Raw genomic sequence first — 22,264 nt, forward strand, 5'->3', positions numbered from 1 at the left:
CCATCTTTTCCAAAATAGGTCCACTATGTACTGCACCTGCATCTACATATGTAGAGGTCTTCCCTTTTGAACAATCCTGGAGGTAAAACAGGGTTGCTCTTAGTTGAGGGATATGGTTTGGGGTCAATGCCTCAAGGTCGTTTGGATCATTCGAAGATGGTGTAATTGGATGGTCATTCAAAATGGCCTCCACCTCAAAGAAAACAGTAAGCAGGGATTCATCATCCAGTACTTGCTGCATTACCACAGAACAAAGCACCCTCTTGACCTCCTGCACCAAGCGCTCCCAGATGCCACTGTGATGGGCTGCATGGGTTAAAAGTCCATCCTGTGTAAGAGAGCGTTGGATTTTACTTCGATTCAGTTATTCCAAAGCTTGTTTCAATTCACGATTACTACTAACTAAGTTAGTTCCATTATCAGACCTGATCTCTTTGACATGGCCTCTTCGACATATGAATCTTCAAATTGCATTTATGCAGGAATCAGTGTCAAGAGTATGGGCCACTTCTAGATGCATTTCACGACATGATAAGCAGGTAAAAATAACACCATACATTTTCACAATATTCTGTCCTCTTTTAACATCAATTGGCCTGAAGTAATCCATTTCAGTGTAAAGGGAGGAAGGTCAGCAGAGATCCTGTCAACAGGAAGATCAGACATTTTTTGCTCACCTGTCATTTGGAAGAGTCGCTCGAAGACTATGCATTCCTTGATTACTTTTCTGCATGCAGCATTGGCATGTGGTATCCAATATTGTTGGCGCAGAGTTGACAACATGTGATTTCTTCCTCTGTGACCAAACTTTTCATGCACATGCTGCAGAATGAGCTTTGACACATGACTGACTTTGGGCATAATTGCAGGGTGTTTTGTTTCTGTACAGTAGGTAAGGCTGCCTTACTAAGCCTTCAACCAACTTTTAATACTCCATTTACAATCACTCGGTTGAGTTTGTACAAATTCTTTACATTACCTTTGCTTAGCACTGCAATGTCCTCTTTGAAGAACTGTCTCTGCACAAAGCGCACTATTGCCTTCTCTGCTTGGAACAAATCCTCAAAAGAAAGTCTTAATGTGGCAGGATTTAGGTACTGCACCCATTCATTTATGTCTGTTGCCAGACATTTATTTCCTTGAAAAAAGAAAGTCCTGCACCCTTTTTGTTCTTCATTCCACTGTTGAAGAATCTTTATGAACCTCAGTATTCATGCTACTGCTCTTTTGAGGCTTGTCCATTTTTAAAAATAGTTCAGGAGTTTGCTTGTGGAACATTCGTCTTGCTTTACCATAATAGCATTGGTATTAATGTAATTTCTCACTTCTGGATCATCATCCTGAATCACACTTACTTCTGCGGTTCCTGGCCACTGAGACTGTGATTGGCAAAGAAAGACAGAGCCATCAACTCAGGCTTTAGACTTAAGAAAAACATCAGTCCTTATTCCTTGTGAGGCTGCATCCACAGGATTTAGCTTGGAACTGATATGTTTCTAATATGTTACTATTGAGTGGGACTAAATAAAAGACACAATTGCCACAAAAAACATGCCACAAATGTTTTGAATCTCTTTGTAGTATTTCCAATATACCTTAAAACTGTCTGACCAGAAGGTGGATTCCTTCAACTGAAACTATAGTTTGGTTTTCAGCACTTTGTCCAGACTGTCGGCTAAGACGGCAGCAGCGAGTTCCAGCCTAGTTATTGTTGTTTGTTTCAGCGGTGCAGTGGGGATCCCACGAGGAATGTAGCGTGATGTTCATTGTTGTTGTTAGATGCTTGCAGGTATGACACAGCACCAATACCAGCCTCACTGATATCGCAAAAATGGTGCAACTCTGCTGATGTTAATTCCCCAGGACCCTTGGGAATGAAGCACCGGTTTACATTGAACATATTCAATAGACACAATTCATCTAACCATCTCTTCCACCTTAGAGCCATGTACAGTGGAACGCTCTCTAGAACTTTATTCTGCACATTTCCTGCAGAATTTGCTTAACAGGAAGAATGACTGGTGCTGCAAAGCCCAAGGGATCATAAAGAGAACTAACAATGGATAGTATGCCACGTCTTGTTGTAGAATAGGGATTTATTTCAATGCTGAAGATGAATGTGTCACTTTCCATGTTCCATTGAAAATCCAGGGCCATCTCCATGGGAAGTTGGTCTATACTGAGGTCCTGTTTTTCACAGCCTTGGCTCTGTTCTCTTCAGGGATAGCAGACAAAAGTGAGCGATCATTACTTATCCATTTATTGAGTCCAAAGCCCCCTTTGGCACACACCTCTGTTAGCTGCCAATAGAGGGATGTTGCTTGTTCATCCATGTTAATGGATTTTAAGTAGTCATCTACATAGAAATATTGTTTGATTGTGTTTATAACATCAGCTGCGTAATCCTTTTGATAATCCTCTGCTGTATTCAAAAGAGCAAATTTCACTCTCACCTGATGGAATATCGGTCATAAATGCAATTGGCAAACACCCTTTACGAGGGTGATAAACTCCATGGTGTGGTATGTACCACACTTTTCCACTCACTGGATCCAACTCATCCCGAGGTATGATTTCTGCATATTCTCTTGTAAGCACATCATTCATAAAATCTTTGTAATCTTTGTAGAATGACGGGTCTCTCTGAAACCTTTTTAAAAGGTGTTGTGCTCTTTGCTGGGCTATGCTCTTGTTATTGGGCATGTTGACATTAGCATTACAAAATGGCAATTTCAAACTAATGATCATCTTTAAGAGTGGCTGAAGATGACAATATGTTTATAAACTGCTTGTCTTACACAGATATTTCCCTTTGTTCTTATTGCTGTTCTGCGAAGTCTTGGTTATATTGTCTGATTAACAGGTCTTCCAGGCTACCAATGGATATTCGGTTAACTTGAGCTGTTGAAGCATCCCACCCATCACCATCTATATCAAGGCTCAGTGGGCCATTAATAACCCAACCAAGGAGTGAAGGTCCACTACCCTCACTATTAATTTTTCTCCAAGGCTCCAGAGGTAACCTTACCTTCAGGTAAGACCATCTTTTTATGTCCTGCATTTTGGGAATGTTGTCTTTAGTGACTAGGATTCCTCTTTGAGTGAAAACATCTGGTAATGCCAGGTAAGTATTTCCCTGCAAAGCCACTACTTCAAGTCCAGAGATTTTATAACTAGTAACTGGTTTCTCCTGACCCAATGTTTTCAAAAGTATATCCATCTTTCGTCCAGTAGTATTCAATTCTCTCATCAGTAATTCAGTGCAAAATGTTGCAGAGCTGTCTGGATCGAGAAGGCATAAGTCTGTATAATTTTATTTCCATTTTTCAACTTTACTTTAACTGGGACTATAGCGAGAACACAGTCTTTAGAGTTGGCACCAATGTGACTCCCAGTATCCATGGAGACTAAAGCATTTGACATTAATGACTCATTTTACTAGCTTGAGATTCATTTGAATGCTCTCTTTTCTATCAATTATGAAGTACTGTTGGATGATTATTCCAAATCTGTCGTGACAAACGCCTTGACAATTGCTGCTCATGTGCTCTCCTAAGCACCCAAAGCACATACCATTGACTTACATGAACTGCACCTGTTCTTTGTTGGATTTCCTTTTGAACATGTTAGAGAACTCCAATGTGTGGTCTTTACCACAAAACTGCTCCCCCTGCTGGCCGGTTTGATGTTAGGATTTAAGGTTGTTGGTTTAAGAAGTCTTTTATTATCTGCTGGACTTTGAATTTCTCAAAAAACTGGATAAAATATGACACATGCTTGCTTTCAATAAACTCGAAGAGATCTTTGAACTTTGGCTTTTGTTTGCCGGTTTCTTGAATGCTGCAGGCAATGGCTCTCCATTTATCACGCAGTTTAAGGGGCAGCTTAGATAAAAATGTTTCGTATTTGCAGCATTTTCTAGGTCTTCACTATAACCGACCTCCTGCATTGTATTGAAGCAGCTTCTTAGGAAAAGTGCAAAAGATCTCAGAGCAGGCCCATCTTCTGCTCTTATACCAGGCCAATTATAAACTTTATCAGTGAATGCAGATGCTATTTTAACATCATTTCCAATATTCAATTCCAATTGTTTCTTTGCTTCTTCATAACCTGTACGAGGATACATGTGCAGACAGCTATGCACGCAATGTTTAGGTTGCAAATCGGCTGACGCCACGTCTGGTTGTTTGAGTGAGCTCTACGTCTTTTTTAATCAGTTGTTTTGTAAGATGACGTGGACTTACTCTTTTGTCTGACAATTTTGGCAATGCTTGAGCTATCCCACAATGGTTTTGCCTGAGTAACAGCAGGAAGAATGTAATCAGAGTCAAACGAACCAGTGGAATATACCTTTGAGACACTTCTTTGAAATGTTGTTATCGATGCAGATTTGAGAATTTTCACCTTTACATCAGCTGCGGCCAGCTCAACATTTAAAGCAAGCTTTTCCTTTTTTGCTTTCAAACAGGCCTCCTCCATGTCAATAGCATGCGTCCGTTCAAGAGCTTTTGCTTTTACCTTCAGAGCAGCACGCTCTGCTTCAGCTTGCAAGTAAGCTGCAGATGTATATGCTGCACTTACTAGAGACAATACTGGGGGCATTAGCGGTGACTTACTTTTGAATACGGGCCTTTTCTGCTATCTGAGACACACTATCATCTGGCCCAATAGCGTCTGCTAAACCCTCATTATTTTCTCGGTTCTCATCTTCTGTTGCACCCATCCAACTTCTAATTCCACTCAGAATTTCTCTAAAACAAATTAATTTAGTTTACTAATTAAGTAAGAATTACTTAAGAATAACTAAGTCAGTATGCTCTGCTTCCTTTTCCTCTTCATCTTTTAACAAACTATGAACAGCAACCTGCAAAACCATAAATTCTGCCAAGATGGTATTGAACCTTTCAATTTAATTCTATATTTTTGCCAGCTTCGATGAGATAATTAATTTCATTCTGTTTCCGAGTAAGACCTCCAAGCTTTCCTCTGCGATTAGCAAACAACTTAAAAAGATTTTCTTCTGTGATTACTTCAGATCTTTCATCCATTTTAACTTAAATATTCATCAATATTAAACGTATCTTAATCCTTTTCTTCAAAGCAACGACATTTTAAGATAATGAACTAATGACTTAATCTTCAACAAAACAAAGCATTTGTGAGCATGTGAGTACGGCTGCTCTGTGCATTTAATTAATTTCAATTTACTCACGATTACTGCTGTCGGTTCAATTTCACAGTCTCCGAATTCCTTTGTTCCATTATCCATTGTATAATTCCACAAAAATCCATACAATCCATAAAATGTTTTACTTAATGTATTGGCCATCCAATTTTGGCCATGGAAGCATGGCTGTGGGTTGTTGTGCAGCCGGTGCAGCCGCCACAGGGAGACGCCCTTGGCGAAGAGCAGGCGGAGTGCGGGGTCTTGAACCACACCGCTTTCTGGGTCCGTCTCTGTCTGCTGCTTCACTGTCGAGAACTGCTGGGCAGTCCTCAACGGTGTCGCCGAAAAGGCCAGCCTGGGAGATGGGGGCATTCAAGAAGCGTGTCTTGTCGGCCTCGCTTATCTCGACCAGGTTAAGCCATAGGTGGCGCTCCTAAGTCAACAGTGTGGACATCGTCCACCAGAGAGACTGTGCCGTCATTCCCCGGAGTGCAAGGTCGGTCGCCGAGCACAGATCCTGAATCAATCCCAGGGCAGAACTACCCTTGTGCATTTCTTTCAGCGCCTTGGCTTGGTGGACTTGCAGGAGAGCCATGGTGTGCAGGGCGGAAGAGGCTTGTCCGGTGGTGCTGTATGCTATAGCCGTCAGGAAGACGTGAGCCTACAGGCATTGGACGGGAGCTTTGGCTTATCCACAGGGGGCATCGCAGAGTAAACCCTTGGTTGCTCTGCCAATGAGGGTAGTGAGAGTGGGGGGGGCCAAGAGATCGGGACTGTGGCGTGGCTGTGAGTGGCGCCGCGAGCCCAGATACCAATCATCAAGCCGCGAGGGATCAGGGGATAGCGGAGGGTTCCACTCTAGACCGACGCTCGTGGCGGCCCGGGAAAGCATGTCTGTCATTTTTACATCTGCCTGTTACAGGCCAACCACACCTGAGGGAGGAAGCCCAGTGGAGGTTTCCGCTTCAGACAGGATGAGCCCGCTCTCCGATTCTGCGCTCGAGAGCCCATCGCCTTCACGGGCACTGAATGAGAGGTCGAACTCGCCCTGGGACGAGCCGGCTCACTCACCCAAATGCCTAACCGGAGCAAACGAGCGTGCCGGGGAATGGGACGTCTGCGAAAGACAGTGATTGTGGCCATCAGAAGGCGAGAGGTATTGAACGCAACCAGGAATAACACACAATCAGAAAGACAACTTTAAAAAGACACGTCTTGGAAAAGACGTTCCAATGTGTACCGCTCTTTTAGAATATATATGAAGGAAAATACTCTTTTAGAATACACTTTAAGTGATCTGCTGAAGTGCCCAGGGGCGATCTCTGCAGTGCACCCGTGCAGAGAGGGGAGAAAGCCACTGTAATGTGCCGTAAGGATCCAGCAGAGGTGAGGGATGGAAATCGCTTGCTCAGCTTGAACCATCGACCATTCTGCTCCGAAGAGAACATCTAATGAGCGGTATGCACGTCCCTCCTTTTATAACCGGATGTCCGGGGGAGGGGCATGCAAATACCACTCGCCAATTCCCATTGGCCTTTTATCAAAGATCAGAGGTGTCTCGGGCTCTCAAGGGTGATCCGTAGTGTCACTACATCAACACAACGTCGAGTGAGTGAGTGAGTGAGTGAGTGAGTGAGTGAGTGAGTGAGTGAGTGAGTGAGAGAGAAATGGAACTTGAATGTCTATAGTAACATTGAAATGTTCATTTAAAATGTTACAACCTTGTTTCGGATCCGGACATCCAGACTGACACCAAATGAATTGACACTGCACAGATTCATTCTTAACACCTGTAATCACATTAATCTGAGTGCATATGTGTGTTTCAGATGGGGCAACCTGATATAGTGCTGTTACTGGATTGTTCTGCAGACATCATGAGGAGACGGCTGCAGCAGAGGGCCAGCTGCAGTCTGCACACTAAAGAGGCTCGAGACAGAGACACTCGCTGCAGAGTGGACGGATTCTGCAGTCTGGTCAATCCAGTGGTCATTTACTATGAACACAGAGAAATTGTTCATAAGGTGAGATATGCCAGTTTGCGCTAAGTAAAGAACTAACCTATAACTTGAACCAATTCATGAATCCAGCAGAGATGTTTCAATATAATTGATTGGCTGCTCTATACCTCAAGTTCAAGGGGAACATTTCAGCATCAACGCTCAGAATACTTGTGATTTTGCTCCAGTACTTGCATCTCAACCTATAATGCACTTTATCTTTGATAAGTCTAATTTTGACCACACAAAGCACATCTGTGTTAGCCAGATTTGGGTCTGTCGTGTCAGGGAGTTTTCACTCTGTGGCTCAAGGATCTGAATGGCCACAGTGCATCTGATTTCTATTTGAAATATCCTCTGATCTCTCTGAAAGGGAAGCAGTCTTTCTGGTTATACTGAGTGGATGAAGATAAATCTTTTGACCAAACGTGAGCAGGATCAATCTCAACATACACTAGCAAAGAAACGGTGACAAGGCAGGATTAAGTTCAATCAGACCAGTTCTTAGTTTTACCAAAAAGTATTCTGGCTGCCAAAATGGTAATACCATGTTGTTTTGATATACAATGGTACTGAAATTACTGTGGTACATAATGGTGCTTAAAATAAAAAATAAAAAAGCGTACTACCACAGTACATGTCCAAAAGACCATGGTGTATCATAGTACATTTTAGGAAAATACTTAATGTTGATTATCAAAATAATTTATTTCGAATTGTCCTTTTCTTAAAAAAATAAATAAAAGCAAAGATCGGGATTACAATGAGGTACTTACAATGGAAGAGTATGGGACCAATCTGTAAACATAACATCCACTTTTACAACTTTGTTGCCATGAAGCATGCCATAAAACCTAAAACTGTTAAAATTACGATTTAAACAACTTAGCTCAAATAATACAAGAGTTTTAACAGAAGAATTATTGTAAGTGCTTTTATAAAATTATAAGCTTCACATTTCTGCCTTTAAATCCTCCAACAATTGTCCTCACTGGAACCTTAATTTATAGGTGGTGTTGGTCCCAGCTTTTAGCTAGAGTAGGAGTGCCATACATTTACATTTACATTTATGCATTTGGCAGACGCTTTTATCCAAAGCGACTTACAGAGCCCTTATTACAGGGACAATCCTCCTGGAGCAACCTGGAGTTAAGTGCCTTGCTCAAGGACACAATGGTGGTGGCTGTGGGGCTTGAACCAGCATCCTTCTGATTACCAGATTACCAGTTATGTGCTTAGACCACTACACCACCACCACTCCAACACAATGGTGGTGGCTGTGGGGCTTGAACCAGCATCCTTCTGATTACCAGATTACCAGTTATGTGCTTAGACCACTACACCACCACCACTCCAACAAAGGAGAAGCCTGTGATTTTTGACAAATTCCCACAAATATAGTGATTTTTGAAATTATTTTGTAATATATAAAACATCTGTAGTAAAGCAACATTAAAATGGAGTTGTCTTGCATTAATGTGGAATCCTAGATCATTTACAATCTGTTTATCAGTTTGTCCTTGAAAAGGAATTTTAGTCAATCAAAATGGATTTGTTGCACTATAACCATAACAGATGATTCAGTGATGGTGATCAGCAAAAATCAGCATACAGGTCAGGTGTTCAATATTACAGACTTTGTTTTCCCCCTCAGCACACTCTACATGAAGATGCATCTCTTTCAGTCTTCTCTTATTGCATTCAGAGCAGCTGCATGTTTTAGGATTTATTAGTGCTATATGGCAGTTCTCCTGTGGGTTGATGCCCTACTTTTCAGCTTAAGATTTTTTACAGCCTATCGTGTCTTTGTGTGTTTAGATTGATGCTGAGCAGCCCCCGGAAGATGTCTTTGAGCAGATCTGTCTGGTCTTGGACTCCTGCTAGAGATTTTGGAACCGCACTGCTCGCTGGAGAACACAACCATCAACTACAGCTCTTATGCAGACTGACTCGCATTAATCATTTTCACAAGTGTTCCTCACACACACTCATATAACAGCTTCTGTCAAGTCCACTTGGAAAACTACTATCCAGCTGCAAGCAGCTGGCAATCTTGCGATTTCACGCCAGCCTCCTTCTCTGTATATACCTGCGTAATAAATCTACCCATGGTGTGCCAATTGTTATCTCTTGGTATTGCACATTTATGCTAAATGCTAAAGGTAGCTTTCCATATGAAGTGATTCAGTTCTGCACCACATGTACATTACCGGTGTTTCGTTTATTTACTGCAGTCTGATGGGAAGTAAATGGTGTCTTTTACCATGTCACCTAACCATTATTTTAACCTTGAGAACTGGAATCTGCAAAACTGTTCAGCATGAATGAACCAGCAACGGGAGAGTGTTTTTTAATGTATAATTTATGTAATTTTGTGCTTTATTTTGTGCTAAGCATGCCAGAAAAGTAATTTATTGCCATTGTATAGTTGATTGAAAGCAGAAATGAATGAGCTGGAGGGAAAGATGGTTATACTGGGGTTCCAGGTTTAATGAAAGATTGAATTTCGCAATGAGGTCTGATAACTATATTCTTCCTTATCAAGCAGAATGAAATAAAGACATCAAGCAGAATGAAATAAAGACATCATATGTTTATGTGTTTTCATTTTTTTCAGACAGTAGCTGAGAGCAAGAGATAATGTTTTCATCGATTTTAATGGTTTGTGTAAGAAGACTACAAATTATTGGTAGTTTCTCAGCTGCAAATTTAAAGCAGCTGCAAACGATTTCTGTGCTGCTAGTCATCAGACGGAATTGCAGGTTTAATTACTATTTTTCTACACTTTTCACAATCAGTCCCCGATCTTACATTGGTCAAACAAACATGTGGCACTGCCCCAAAACCACACTACTGGCTGAGAGCCGTCTCCGTGTAAGTGGACATAAATATTGATCTGTTTCTTGCCCACACCTATCATATCGCTTCAGAAGACATGGATTAAACCACTGGAGTCTTATAGATTACTTTTACACTGACTTTGTGATTTTTCTGGCCACCATTCTTGCAATGAATGGAGCTACAGAGCTGGAATATTCTTCTAAAAACCTTCATTTGAATTCAGCAGAAGAAAGAAAGTCTCACACATCTGGGATGGCATGAGAGTGAGTAAATGATGTGAGAATTTTAAGTTTTGTTTGACTAAACCTTTAAAGCACTACTTAAACTGAAGATGTTGATATAAATAAAACATTCATGAGGTGTAAACACATTGTCACATTATAGCAGAGGAAACGATATAGAGATAGCAGATAGCGTTCATCAATAGTGTACCACCCTCTGGTGGCTGAAGTATGACATTATTATTACTAACACCTGATTAGTCCTCTTTTAAATGAAGTCGAGGTCCCAACTTTTATTAGGCATATTCAATTAAAGGCACAGAGTTCACCCAGCAATAGACGTTGTCATCATTTTCCCACCCTTATTGTTTCAAACTCGTATGACATTTGTCTGTAAACAAAAGAAGATTTTAGGCAGAATGTCAGCCTCTGTTACCATTCACTTTCTTTGTATATGGGTTTATATAGGTTAAAATGTTGTTGTTTGCTTATCCAATGTGCGCATGTGTTAAGCAAAGGATATTATTTCTAATGCGATGTAAATGCGGATTTCATTCTTAGTTGGATTTTTTAAATAAGCAGATTTTATGGGGAATAATTAAATAATATTAAATAGTGAGTATTGGTGTGAATGTAAATGGGCTCGATGACTGGAATGGCACTTGATTCATTTTGGATATTAGACCTGAGATCGAAGTGATTCGATCAACCCGACTCCAGTGAGCATCACTTAACATCATTTCCAAGATGGTGGTGACCAACAAGCATAACATGGTACTGGGGTTTTGTGAAGTATTTTTCCCTGCTCGAATTGTATAAACATGCAATATACAAAAAACATTTGAATTAACCTGGAAAATTTTGTTCATGACTTTTATGTTTAAGCCATAATTTGCACAACAACACTAAATGTTGTTGTTCAGTCATGTGCCATGTTGTGGCGTGTACATGAGACCTTGAAGTGTAATTTTAACTCTGATATCCCACCTCGGATCTCGTTTGGAATGCAGCAATTTACCAAACTGGCTAGATTCACATTTACCTGCTATAAGGTTGGGGTATGGGTAGTTTTGGTGGTAAGGTTTTAGATTTCGGGTTAGGGTCAGTTTTGTAATTACAGATGAAACTGCAGGGTTCCCACTCTTTTCAAGGCTCTAATTTTCAAGCAAAAACACACGAGTGGACATTAAAATTGTGGTTATTAGAGGGTTATTTTTTCCAAATTCTGTATTCAATATTTTAAATTCTTTTCAACATCAAAATGGTGTCTCATCAAATGAAATTGTAACCAATAAACCCCAATTCTGAAAATGTTGTAACAGTATAAAAAATGCTAATAAAAACAAAAAGGAGTGATTTGTAAATTATATTCACCTTTGCTATATTGAAAGCACCACAATTACACATTATATGATGTTTTACCTTGTAAATCTCATTGTTTTTTGAAAATGTGCAGTATTTTCAAATCAGATGATTGCAACACACTCCAAAAGAGTTGAGAGGGGCAATTTAAGACTAATAAAAATTTTATGAGTTGAAATAAGGTGATGTAAAACAGGAGATGTTAAACAGGTGAGGCAATCTTGTCTAAGGGAGCCTCTAAAAACAGCCTAGTCCTTCAAGAGCAAGGATCGTTCAAGACTTGTCAGTTTGCCAACAGATGCTTCAGTAAATAATCCAGCACTTTGAGAACAATGTTCCCCAAAGACGTCACTGTCTTAAAAAACAATTAATCTGTAATGAATATAATGAATATGGGTTTGGGATAACTTTAGTAAACCTTTATCAGTCAACACCACTCGTCGCTGCATCCACAGATGCAAGTTAAGACTTTACTATACAAAGCAGAAGCCCTACATCAACACTGTCCAGAAACGCTGACAACTTCTCTGGGTTCGGTCTCATCTTAGATGGAAAGTAGGACAGTGGAACTGTGTTTTTTTGGTCTGAAGAGTCCACATTTAAAAAATTTGTTGTGGTAACTCGCACATCTGTGAGAACACCATGAATGCAGACAGATTTTGGAGCAACATATACTGCCAGCTATATGGCAGTATATGTATATCATCATTTCCAGGGATGTCCCTGCATTTTCCAGCAGGAAAACTTCAAACCACATACTGGCCGAATAAGCAGAGAGTGCGGGTGCTAGATTGACCTGTCTGCAGTCCTGACCCGTCTCCAATTGAGAATGTGTAACGCATTATGATGCACACCATACGGCAACAAAGATCCTGTACAATTGTGCAGCATAATGGATGACTGGGGGAAAATTACACTTTCTAAACTTATCAAACTTTTGTCTTCAGTGCTCAAATGCTTAATACGTGTTATTAGAAGAAATGGTGATGTTTCACAGTGGTCAACACTCGACTGTCTCAACGTTTTTGGAGGGTGTTGCAATCATCACTCCTTTTTGTTTTTATTAAAATCTTTCATACTGTCCCAACTTTTTCCAGAATTGGGGTTGTATAATAAAATGAAAATATAATAATTTGAATTACATTTTTCAAAACCACATTGCATTATTTTTATCAAATTAAGTACTTTTCAACAAAATCTTCACAGCACAACCCAAAACAACAATGGGGATATTTTTGTCAAATGACGTGCTGCACAACAGATCATCACAGATATGAGATATGGATTTAATAAATTATTATTGCATTAAACATCATATTATTTATCATTTCCATTTAAATCAAGCATTTATTTAGGTGTTTTTGATGGTAGTTTCTCACCTCCAGATAAGCAGTTTGCTACACATCCCAGTGTGATGATAATTGAACCCCAAAAACCTATGATTTCATGAAAAGAAGCATATTGTCTGTATGTGTCGCATGCTTCAGAGTGCTCTGCTCACTGTCATCTGCTACACGCATACACTCAAGAGTATGCAAGATGCTCATGAGGAGGTGTTTTCAGTGTATGAGCAACTGGCTTCTCTCATTCATCTTAAAGCATGCAGCACATGCAGATTATATTGTATAATTATTTATATCACAGCCTTTTACAGAATAATAATCACAATATAATTTATATATAGTATAAATAGAATATAATGAAAAATGTAGTTAATAATCACACTTGAACATAGCAATTGTAATTTGACTAAGTAAGCATTAAAGCATACATTTTTGTCCCAAATAAGTCAAATTCCACAATATTCTGCATTTTATAGCTAATGCAATTTTTTTTTAACCACGCAAATGTTATTTTAGTTAACACTAAATAAGTGTTGAAGTGAAAAACTTTTGTCTTAAATTTTAAGTCTCCCCAAATCTTGTCAGCAACACAATCAAACAGTTTTATTATACTAAAATATTTCCCAAGACAAATAATTATATTCCAGTACATTTAGATATTTTTTTCTCATTTACCATGACTGGAAAACTCAACTGCATTATTCCAGGTCATGTGGGAACCCTGTTAACCACATGTAGGAACTTTAAATGTAAGCACAATATAACTGCAAAATGCTTCATTTGTTTAAAGCCAGAAGATACCTACATTTAGATATACCATTTTAAATGAAGAACAGTTAAGGAAATAATCTTAATAACAGAGTCATGTGGTGTAGAAAGACTTTTCACATACTTTTATTTCCACAGTTCTCTAACATTTTTTTATTTTTTTTACATTATTTAAGAACAGACTGTTATACACAGATATTGAAGCAGGTCAAAGGAGGGGAAGTGAACAGAACCCAATACAAAATGGTCTACTCAAAGCACAACAAAATGTGTATAAAATAACATGGGAGCACCAGTGTGGTGACTTCCATCAACTCGATTTCATCCATTATTTTTGTTTTTTTTAAAAAGATTAATAAAAATACAATCTTTTCATGGACCGTGAGAAAACTGCAAAATTAGAGGGATCTAAAGTTAATGATGATGATGATGATGATGATGAGGCAGTTTTTCAGAGGGCAAACATGACATAACTTCTTTATTTTATTCTTCTAAAACAAGTGGCCTGGCTTAAATCGACTGCACAGGGGAAAAAAAAATAAAAATGCACACGGCAACTACCACTGGCTACTTTTCACCATATATTTGTAGACTCCACATGATCAACGACAGTACACATTGAGAAAAGAAAATTCTACAGGACCGTAGAGAGCATGATAACGCCTTCTGAATCTCAGCTGGTCTTCTCCGTGCTGTAGTGCTTCAAGGTTTGGGAACCTATTGGGTTACGTGGAGTGGGTGTTTTTTCAGCATTTAAAAAAAAACAACAAATTGAATGTAAATAAAGTGACATCATGTAACGGTCGTAAGAGGAAACAAACAGCAGCTTCTAGTGAAAGTGGTAGCCCATGGCAAGAGACACGAATGGGATTTGAACATGTGAATTGTGAGCAAACCTCCTCAAATTGGTTAAAAACCTGGTATGAATCAAAGACAACAGTCTCAGCGCCAAGTCACTTTCCTTCTACTTTGAGCTCTCACACAAAGCTTCACTTATAAATATTTCAACTACAGACGACACTTTGCACTTTAACGCAACCCCACCCCTGCCACTGACAAAGCCGCAGAGGTTCGACGGCTTGTTCAAGTGCTCCTCGGAGAGAAGCTTTGCTGAAATCTGTCACTCAAACAGCAGAACAAAGGGAGGAGTCGAGTTGCCTTCTAAATGTCCTGGGATTGGGAATGTCGGTGTGCCTTTCTTTATTTATTTCCTCTTTCCTTTGAGATAGTGTGTTATTTGAGGAGACCTGGTTTGACAACCGCGGCAGGGTGTTGCCCCCTCCCTCCCAAAAACCCTCCCCCACCCCCCATTCAGCAGTTGGTCGGGGCGAGGTGCGGCCCATCTGTGGTACCCTCTCGCCCAGACGCAAGCATTTCTTTGACTTGGATGATGGAGCCATGCACAGAATGCCCTGGGGGCTGTGGCCCAGCCCTGGATATTAGCTCTGGAGCTCGTCCCTGTCATCTGTTGGCAGGGAAGTAGTTGGGGTCCAGGTAGTTGTAACCTGTGCTCTGCGGTAAGCAGTAGTCTTTGTCCAGAAAGGTATCGGACTGGTATACTGGCTCCATTCTGTGTGTGGGCTTGTGGGTCTCTGTTTTAAATAGACTGAAGAGATAAACAGAAAGTTGTGTGGTTAGGACAATACTGGTTTAATACAATCCTTTCACGTAGAGAAATAGGAGCTTTTAAAATACTCTTTATTATGTTGTAAATGTGTTAAATATAGGTTAAAGATTTGTGCTTCAGACCTCAAGTAATTGTACTCCTAACATTCTTTTTTTTGTTGTTGTGGCAATTAGCATTCTTCATGCATATCACCACCTACTGGTCGAGACTGGTCAAAGGTGGAGATTTATAGTAAGAGAGGACTTGTATATATTTATCTATTTTTCACCCACACCTATTATATAGCTTCCGAATCATGGATTTACCCACTGGAGTAATCCCAATATATATATATATACATATTCATGCAAAAACGCTCACTCACTTGCATCTGAACCCATTTCAAAAAAGAAACCTCACGATAGAGACCAACATGTGCACATTAGAGACTGAGAAGGACATGTTTCTTCAGCAAGCTGCAGCAGGTAAACTTAAACTTCAGCATTCAAAATGTTTTATCTCTGTATGTATAGTGTCTAATAATGCACACTTAAGTTTCTCTTGCCAATAAAGTTTGACAAGAATTTAATCTGCACATTTTTCTGTGTATAATCATGATTTAAATCACGATAAAATTATGGTACATGATACATTACAACAAACATTAAAACATAATATATTTACTTTTATACTTTGTCTCAAAAAATTGCAAGAAATTGTTTAGTCCTCATTTATGTGAATTCAAATAAATATGTACAATAGTTAATTAGTCATATTTTTACAGGTATTAATCTTTAATACAAGAATACGCAGGTCATAAAATCATTAATTAGTTAAAATATTTTGGGAGAATTGGAATGAAAAGTCCATAAAATGATTGAAAAAGTATAGAGAAAGGGGCAGCTGGAAGGACAGACAGCCAGCAGACTGTGACTCACCAGATGGAGCAGGTACTGCAGAAGTCCACGGCATGGTCTTGTGGGCATTCCTGGCAGTGCCACCGTACACCCTGAATGGGGTCCATGCCACACACGTCACACTGAGTAAGAATTACATGCAAAAATGAATTAATAAGAACAACATTACACTTTCCAGATGATCCATAATCCTGACCGAGCTAAAATTCTGAGGATGTCAATTTTGCCATCCTATCCAATCTTTTTGGATGTCCTGATAGGAAAATAATTTGTAGAAGATAAAAAATCTTTCTAAAAATGTGTGTGATTTTGTGAGAAGATATATTGTACCTAAATATAAGCTTAATTTAAAAAGCACATAAGTCAATAGCTAATATATGCAATATAGTAATCACCTGCGAGTGCGTTTGTGTGTACCTTATAGCCGATGTGCTGTGTGAGAGCGCTCTCGGCCTGGATCTCCTGTAGTTTCTGTTTCTTCAGTTTCTTTAGCACCAGTAGCTCCTTGTACTCTGGCAGGTGCCTCAGCTCCTCTGGTACACTGTCCTCATCCTGAAACATCACAGCAGAGTCAGAACTCAACAGAACTACTCATCACACCAAACCTACTGCTTTTCATACTATAATTCTGAAATACTGTACTGCAATGATGTTTCCAATTGGAGGCTAGGACAATTTGTTTTAAATCACACAGGAACTCCCCATTATCTCTCCACTCTCACAACAAGTCAAAACTAAAATATTCTGGTGACAAACAATTCATTCATTTAGATACTTGAACATTTTTAATGAAAAGAACAATGAAAGAGTAACAAATTAATATTGAATTTTCCCTTGCATCTTCAGAATAATGAAAGGAAAAGGGATACATTCATAAAATCCTATTCAAGCTCCATTTTGTTTGATTCTAATCTGTCCAAACAGATTTTGATTTGTATTTTGAGGTTATGATTTGTAGTACTGTTTTTAGTGCACTTAAGGTACACTGATGCTTGGCAACGTGTGGCAGGCTCAGTTCTCTGCAGGGTCCACTGACCCGGCATCTCATAAATGTTACGTATCAGAGAGAGAAAATGTCAACCCACAACACAGCCAGTTTACGGTCACGATGAACACAACCCTGTCTAAAATCCACAGTCAAGTCATCTCAAATGATGTTGGCAGTGGTGTCTGTCAAAAGGCACATCCATCATTACCAAATGATCAAACATCAAGCAAATTCCAGCTGTGGAAATGCCAGTTTGCTGACTTTAATGGGTTTCCTGTTTGAGCAAGATCATCAAATGTTTGCCCAAAGGAAAGGGTGGGAGTTACTATGATGAAAAAAAATGCCTTTTCATTTATTTATTCTGCTGTTAAGTCGAGCCTACAAACTGCACAGACACTGAAAGAATATGTTATAACCCCAAATGACTTTTCTCAACACAAAAAGGGAGAAATTGTGAAAAAATACTTGTGCTCTGTGATGTCTAACAATGGCAGTTTATGGTGACCACCTCTTCAAGCTTCAAAAGCATGCAAAGTATAATTCAAAAGTCTACATTTTTTTCCATGAGACTGAAAGCAGCCGATAAGTTTTGGTGAGAAACAAACCAAAATCTACCGTATTATTTTGTGAAACTGTTGACAGTTACTCTGCGCGTTCATGAGACTGCACGAAAGAAACCATTCACGCAGCCCCTTTGTGACATGGGCGCTCATGAGTAAACGCATTTTATTTAAATCCAGGTCCATCACAGCAATAGAACACCAGAACACAACACAGCTGCACACAAGGGGGCCTGGGTAGCTCAGCGAGTATTGATGCTGACTACCACCCCTGGAGTTGTGAGTTCGAATCCAGGGTGCGTTGAGTGACTCCAGCCAGGTCTACCAAGCAACCAAATGCTGCAAGTCTCCGCGGTGTTATTCACAACAAGCCACGTGATAAGATGAGTGGATTGAAGGTCTCAGAAGCAGAGGCAAAGTGAGACTTGTCCTCCGCCACCCGGATTGAGTAACTGCACCACCATGAGGACTTACTAAGTAGTGGGAATTGGGCATTTCAAATTGGGAGAAAATATGTTTTAAAATAAATAAATAAATAAATAAAAATAATAAAACAGCTGCACGCAAACCAGAGAACCAAACTAACAAAAAGTTTGTAGTCCAAGAATAGATGCATTTATATGGCCAGCCTTATTTATTTTTTTAAACTGGAATATTCAAATCAAACAGAGCAGGCAAGAATCTCTGTCTCAATGTTCTCCAATCTGAACCTCTGTCTGAAGAGAGCGATACCTCAGAGAAATATTCGGTAGGTGTGAAATTATCAGCCAAACTCAAGTCGTTTTTAATCGGCTCATGAGATGCTGGCTTCAATATACTATTATGAGGAAGTTTTTGGTCCGATGCAAGGTCACACCGGCAGGGTTACCCAGCATGATTATTTCGAATATAGAAATAAAGCGAATGACAGAATGTACTGTCGATTGTCACGGATAGTTGTCATAATCTCTGGTGATTATCAGAAAAGATATATTTTATCACGTGCCGTTTGCCATCAGGTTAGGAAACAATGTGACTGGGGCAGCCTTTAGCCTCCTCGGTCTATGGCTGCATCCGAAAAGGTGAAAATGCTGCCTTTAGAGGCTGTATACAGTGGTAGGATGAAAACAAGGTGCTCTTCAAACTGAATGAAAACAAACAAAAGAACAATTCCCTTAAAAGTTCCATTCATTCATAAACACTGTCGGTTAAGCCATTATCTGATTACAATTTTGTATGTAGCCTCACTCATTTTGATTTGATATGCATCTATTCTTGGACTACAAACTCTTCAGATATGTTTTGTAAGTTCTGTTCACTGATTTGTGTGCAGCTGTGTTGTGTTCTTTAGAATCACTGTTTTTGACATGTTTTAAGATACACAAAACATGTTTTAGCCTGAACGCCCCTGTTAGACATCACGCTGCGTGAACAACTGGTCACGTGCAGTCTCATGAATGTGCAGGTGAGAGCAACGGTCGGTCAACAGTTTCACTAAATAATACATTAGATTTCCGTTTGTTTCTCACCAAACCTTATCGGCTGCTTTCAGTCTCGTGGAATCATTCATTAGACTTCTGAATTATACTTTTACATCCTTTTGAAGCTTGAAGAGGTGGTCACCATAAACTGCTATTGTATGACATTACTCGCACAAAATGTTTTCACAATTTCTCCCTTTGTGTTAAGAAAGTCAAGTGGGGCTATATCACAGTGATGAGTAAAAAATGAGGAACTAACCCTTTAACGCAGGGGTCAGCAACTTATGGCGAGCGTGCCAGCATTGGCACGTGGAGGGGTAATCACTGGCATGCCAGCAACGGCGAGAGAGGAATAGACTATTTTATTTATATAAATTCCACACCTGCATTCCAATCTATATCTTGATGTAATCCCTCTTCATGATCACGCAGCGTGTTTTTATGAGCTGAATTGGAGGCTAAACAATAAGTTAAAATGTGACGAGACTGTAGTATACCCAAATTTACTCGTGCAGCGCATGCAAGACATTTGCGCATCACGAGCATGAAGCGTTTCACTTTCTGTTAATTGCTACGGTCAGATGGTTTCATTTGTTTCTATTTGCTTTCAGAACAACACGTGATGTAATAAATGATTTTTGTTTTTTAAGAAAAAATTACATTAAACGATTAAAAGAGAAAACCTAAAACTCGGAGTCTATTCAAAATATAACTTAAAACTAGAAATAAAGTTTTAGGATTTTGCAGGTGCGATTCCACACAATTTCGTGAGCACTCATCAAATAAGCAAATTTTGAGGGGGAACTGACCCCATTCACTTTCATTGCTCCACTGACAAGTCGAAATACATTTTGTGGTGATCAATATTATGCCACAAATGCGGTTGATTGAGCTCAACTTTTATTGAACCCGGAATATTTGTTGAACAACACAAACTAAAGAGGGAGCTCTAAAATTTTGGACTGTGAGATCTTATCCTGGACTGACCGAATCATCTGCACAGTTATCTTGCAGGATGTTGAAAAAGTGAGAACGTTCATCCTCATCATCCATGTAGACGGGCGGCTCGTATGAGGTGAGGAACGTTGAAGGCCTGTACAAGTGTTTATTGAGGTGGTGCTGCCGCTTACTGGAGGCCTACAACAACAGACGAAATATGATAAGTAACAATTGGTAAAAAAGTTTAAATAACTACTTGTGTGTGTGATTATTTATAATATATTATATAATCATTTGTTGAGGGTCAGGGTGTGGATTGGTAATAGTGGGGGTTAAATGTTGATTCTGTGTATATATGTATGTTTTGCTTCTTTGACATCTGTATGAATCAATTAAAAAAGAAATTTTAATCAGAAAAAAAAAAAAAAACACTTTTCAAATGGGAATACATTCTCCTCTTAAAAAACAAAACAACAAAAGGACAAAAAAGGACCTAGTTTACCTTTTTGCTGTACATGCACACATTGGGCGTTCTGCCTGGTACTGGAATACCAGCTTTTGTCAGTTTGATGAAGTATTTCTGTACCCTGCTAGCAACCTGTGAAGGAGAACAGAGCTGATGAAGCTCTTCTGATACACAACAACAGGATTTAACCTAAATTCATTGGTTAAGCTTCTCTACCAAATGTTTTAGAATGTAAAGAATTTTATCAATTAAAAAAAATAAAAATAATGTTAATCCTGAAAAGAATGTTTCAAGGATTGCCCTACTGCTCAATCAATGCAAGGAGAAGAGACTTTCAGACAGTGCAACGGTGAAGAGCAGGGAGGCAATATGCACCTGTTTGGCGGTCCTGTTGCCAAGTTCATCTGCAATCTTCTGCCAACGTTTAGTCTCGACCTCCTCTGGTGGGAACTTCAAAAGCAGCTGCTCCAACTTTTTCTACACGTTTTACAACAAAGAAGTCTGTGAGATGTCAAACTACCATACCTTATAGCACCAGAGCTTAGGGCTGCACAATTCATCAAGAAGTAATCAAGATTAGTTACATTACAGCTGTGCCACCTGCTCTGTACTATTTTTGGGAGTAGCATACACCAACCTAATGCGGCAGACTCTCTAGAAGTGGTGATTACCGTTTTTGGGAATGGTCATGAGGCATCAGTGTACTACTCCTAGTTAATTCAGAGTCTGGGGGACGGCGCTTCAACTTCTCAAGAACTTATGGGAGAAAGATTTAAATTTGGTATTGGAGGAGGAAGTGTGGGCTAAGATTCTACAAAACATCAAGTCTGCATCAAGAGAGATTCAAGTTTGCGTCTGATGCAATTTAAGATTTTGCATTGATTCTACTGGACCCCTCTAGATTGTATAAGCTTGGTCTTAATGACACACCCATCTGCTAGCGATGCCAATCTGAGGATGGAGACACAACCCATGTCTTTAAGGGATGTGTTAAGATCCAAGAATTTTGGTTGAGAGTTCAGAGATTTATGTGTGACGTATTGGACACTCAATTTTCATTTCATTTTGCTGACTCATCTTAAGTGATCATTAATTTTGGGGATAGTCACTTAAAAAGTTGGGTCCTAGCTGGAGTTATGGTTGGCACACAAATTATCCTTAGAGGGATGAAGACGGCTGGGGCACCCTCGTTTCGAGAGTGGTGCGGGGAGATGGGTGGGGTGGCAGCATTTGAGGATGTGATTTTTAGATGGCTGGGAAAATGGGATTTGTTTGATAGGAAGTGGGGTGGATATTTGGATTTTTTGGAGGGTTCTCGGGTAGGGGCAGTGGAGAGGGATTTTAATTTTAGTATGATGAGTATATATATATATATATATATATGTGCACTCTTGTTTTTTGAAAGGATAATTTTTTTTAACGTTTCTTTTATTTTTATGTTCTAATTGTAAGTGACCATTGTAGGGGGGTGGGGGATGTTCAGGGGGAGGGGTTTAATGTATATAATTAAAAAAACAAATAAAAACATTACAGTTACAGTTGCCGCTATTAACTAACGATGAAACCGGTCGATTACAGCATTCCATTACAAGTCTAAATATTTCAAACCACTCGCAGACATCCCCA

General features: G+C 39.5%; 2 protein-coding genes across 4 annotated transcripts in view; one reads left to right on the forward strand and one right to left on the reverse strand.

Moving 5' to 3' along the window:
• The window catches only part of LOC127644597 (adenylate kinase isoenzyme 5-like), a 116,172-nt gene extending 106,428 nt beyond the window's left edge, over positions 1-9,744 (forward strand). The window contains exons 13-14 of the mRNA XM_052127849.1: positions 6,997-7,191; positions 8,986-9,744. Coding sequence (XP_051983809.1) covers positions 6,997-7,191; positions 8,986-9,051 — 261 coding nt within the window. The 3' untranslated portion in view covers positions 9,052-9,744. The remainder of the gene's footprint in view (positions 1-6,996; positions 7,192-8,985) is intronic.
• A 4,073-nt stretch (positions 9,745-13,817) lies between these two features.
• LOC127645592 (ZZ-type zinc finger-containing protein 3-like) overlaps positions 13,818-22,264 on the reverse strand; it is a 33,522-nt gene continuing 25,075 nt past the window's right edge. For all 3 annotated transcript variants that reach the window (XM_052129253.1, XM_052129254.1, XM_052129255.1), the window contains exons 7-12: positions 21,014-21,115; positions 20,675-20,770; positions 20,221-20,370; positions 16,643-16,777; positions 16,247-16,347; positions 13,818-15,308 (exon numbers count right to left, since the gene is read on the reverse strand). In XM_052129253.1, coding sequence (XP_051985213.1) covers positions 15,164-15,308; positions 16,247-16,347; positions 16,643-16,777; positions 20,221-20,370; positions 20,675-20,770; positions 21,014-21,115 — 729 coding nt within the window. In that variant the 3' untranslated portion in view covers positions 13,818-15,163. The remainder of the gene's footprint in view (positions 15,309-16,246; positions 16,348-16,642; positions 16,778-20,220; positions 20,371-20,674; positions 20,771-21,013; positions 21,116-22,264) is intronic.

This window comes from Xyrauchen texanus, chromosome 6, assembly GCF_025860055.1.
Source record: "Xyrauchen texanus isolate HMW12.3.18 chromosome 6, RBS_HiC_50CHRs, whole genome shotgun sequence".
Classification (NCBI taxonomy): Eukaryota; Metazoa; Chordata; class Actinopteri; order Cypriniformes; family Catostomidae; genus Xyrauchen; species Xyrauchen texanus.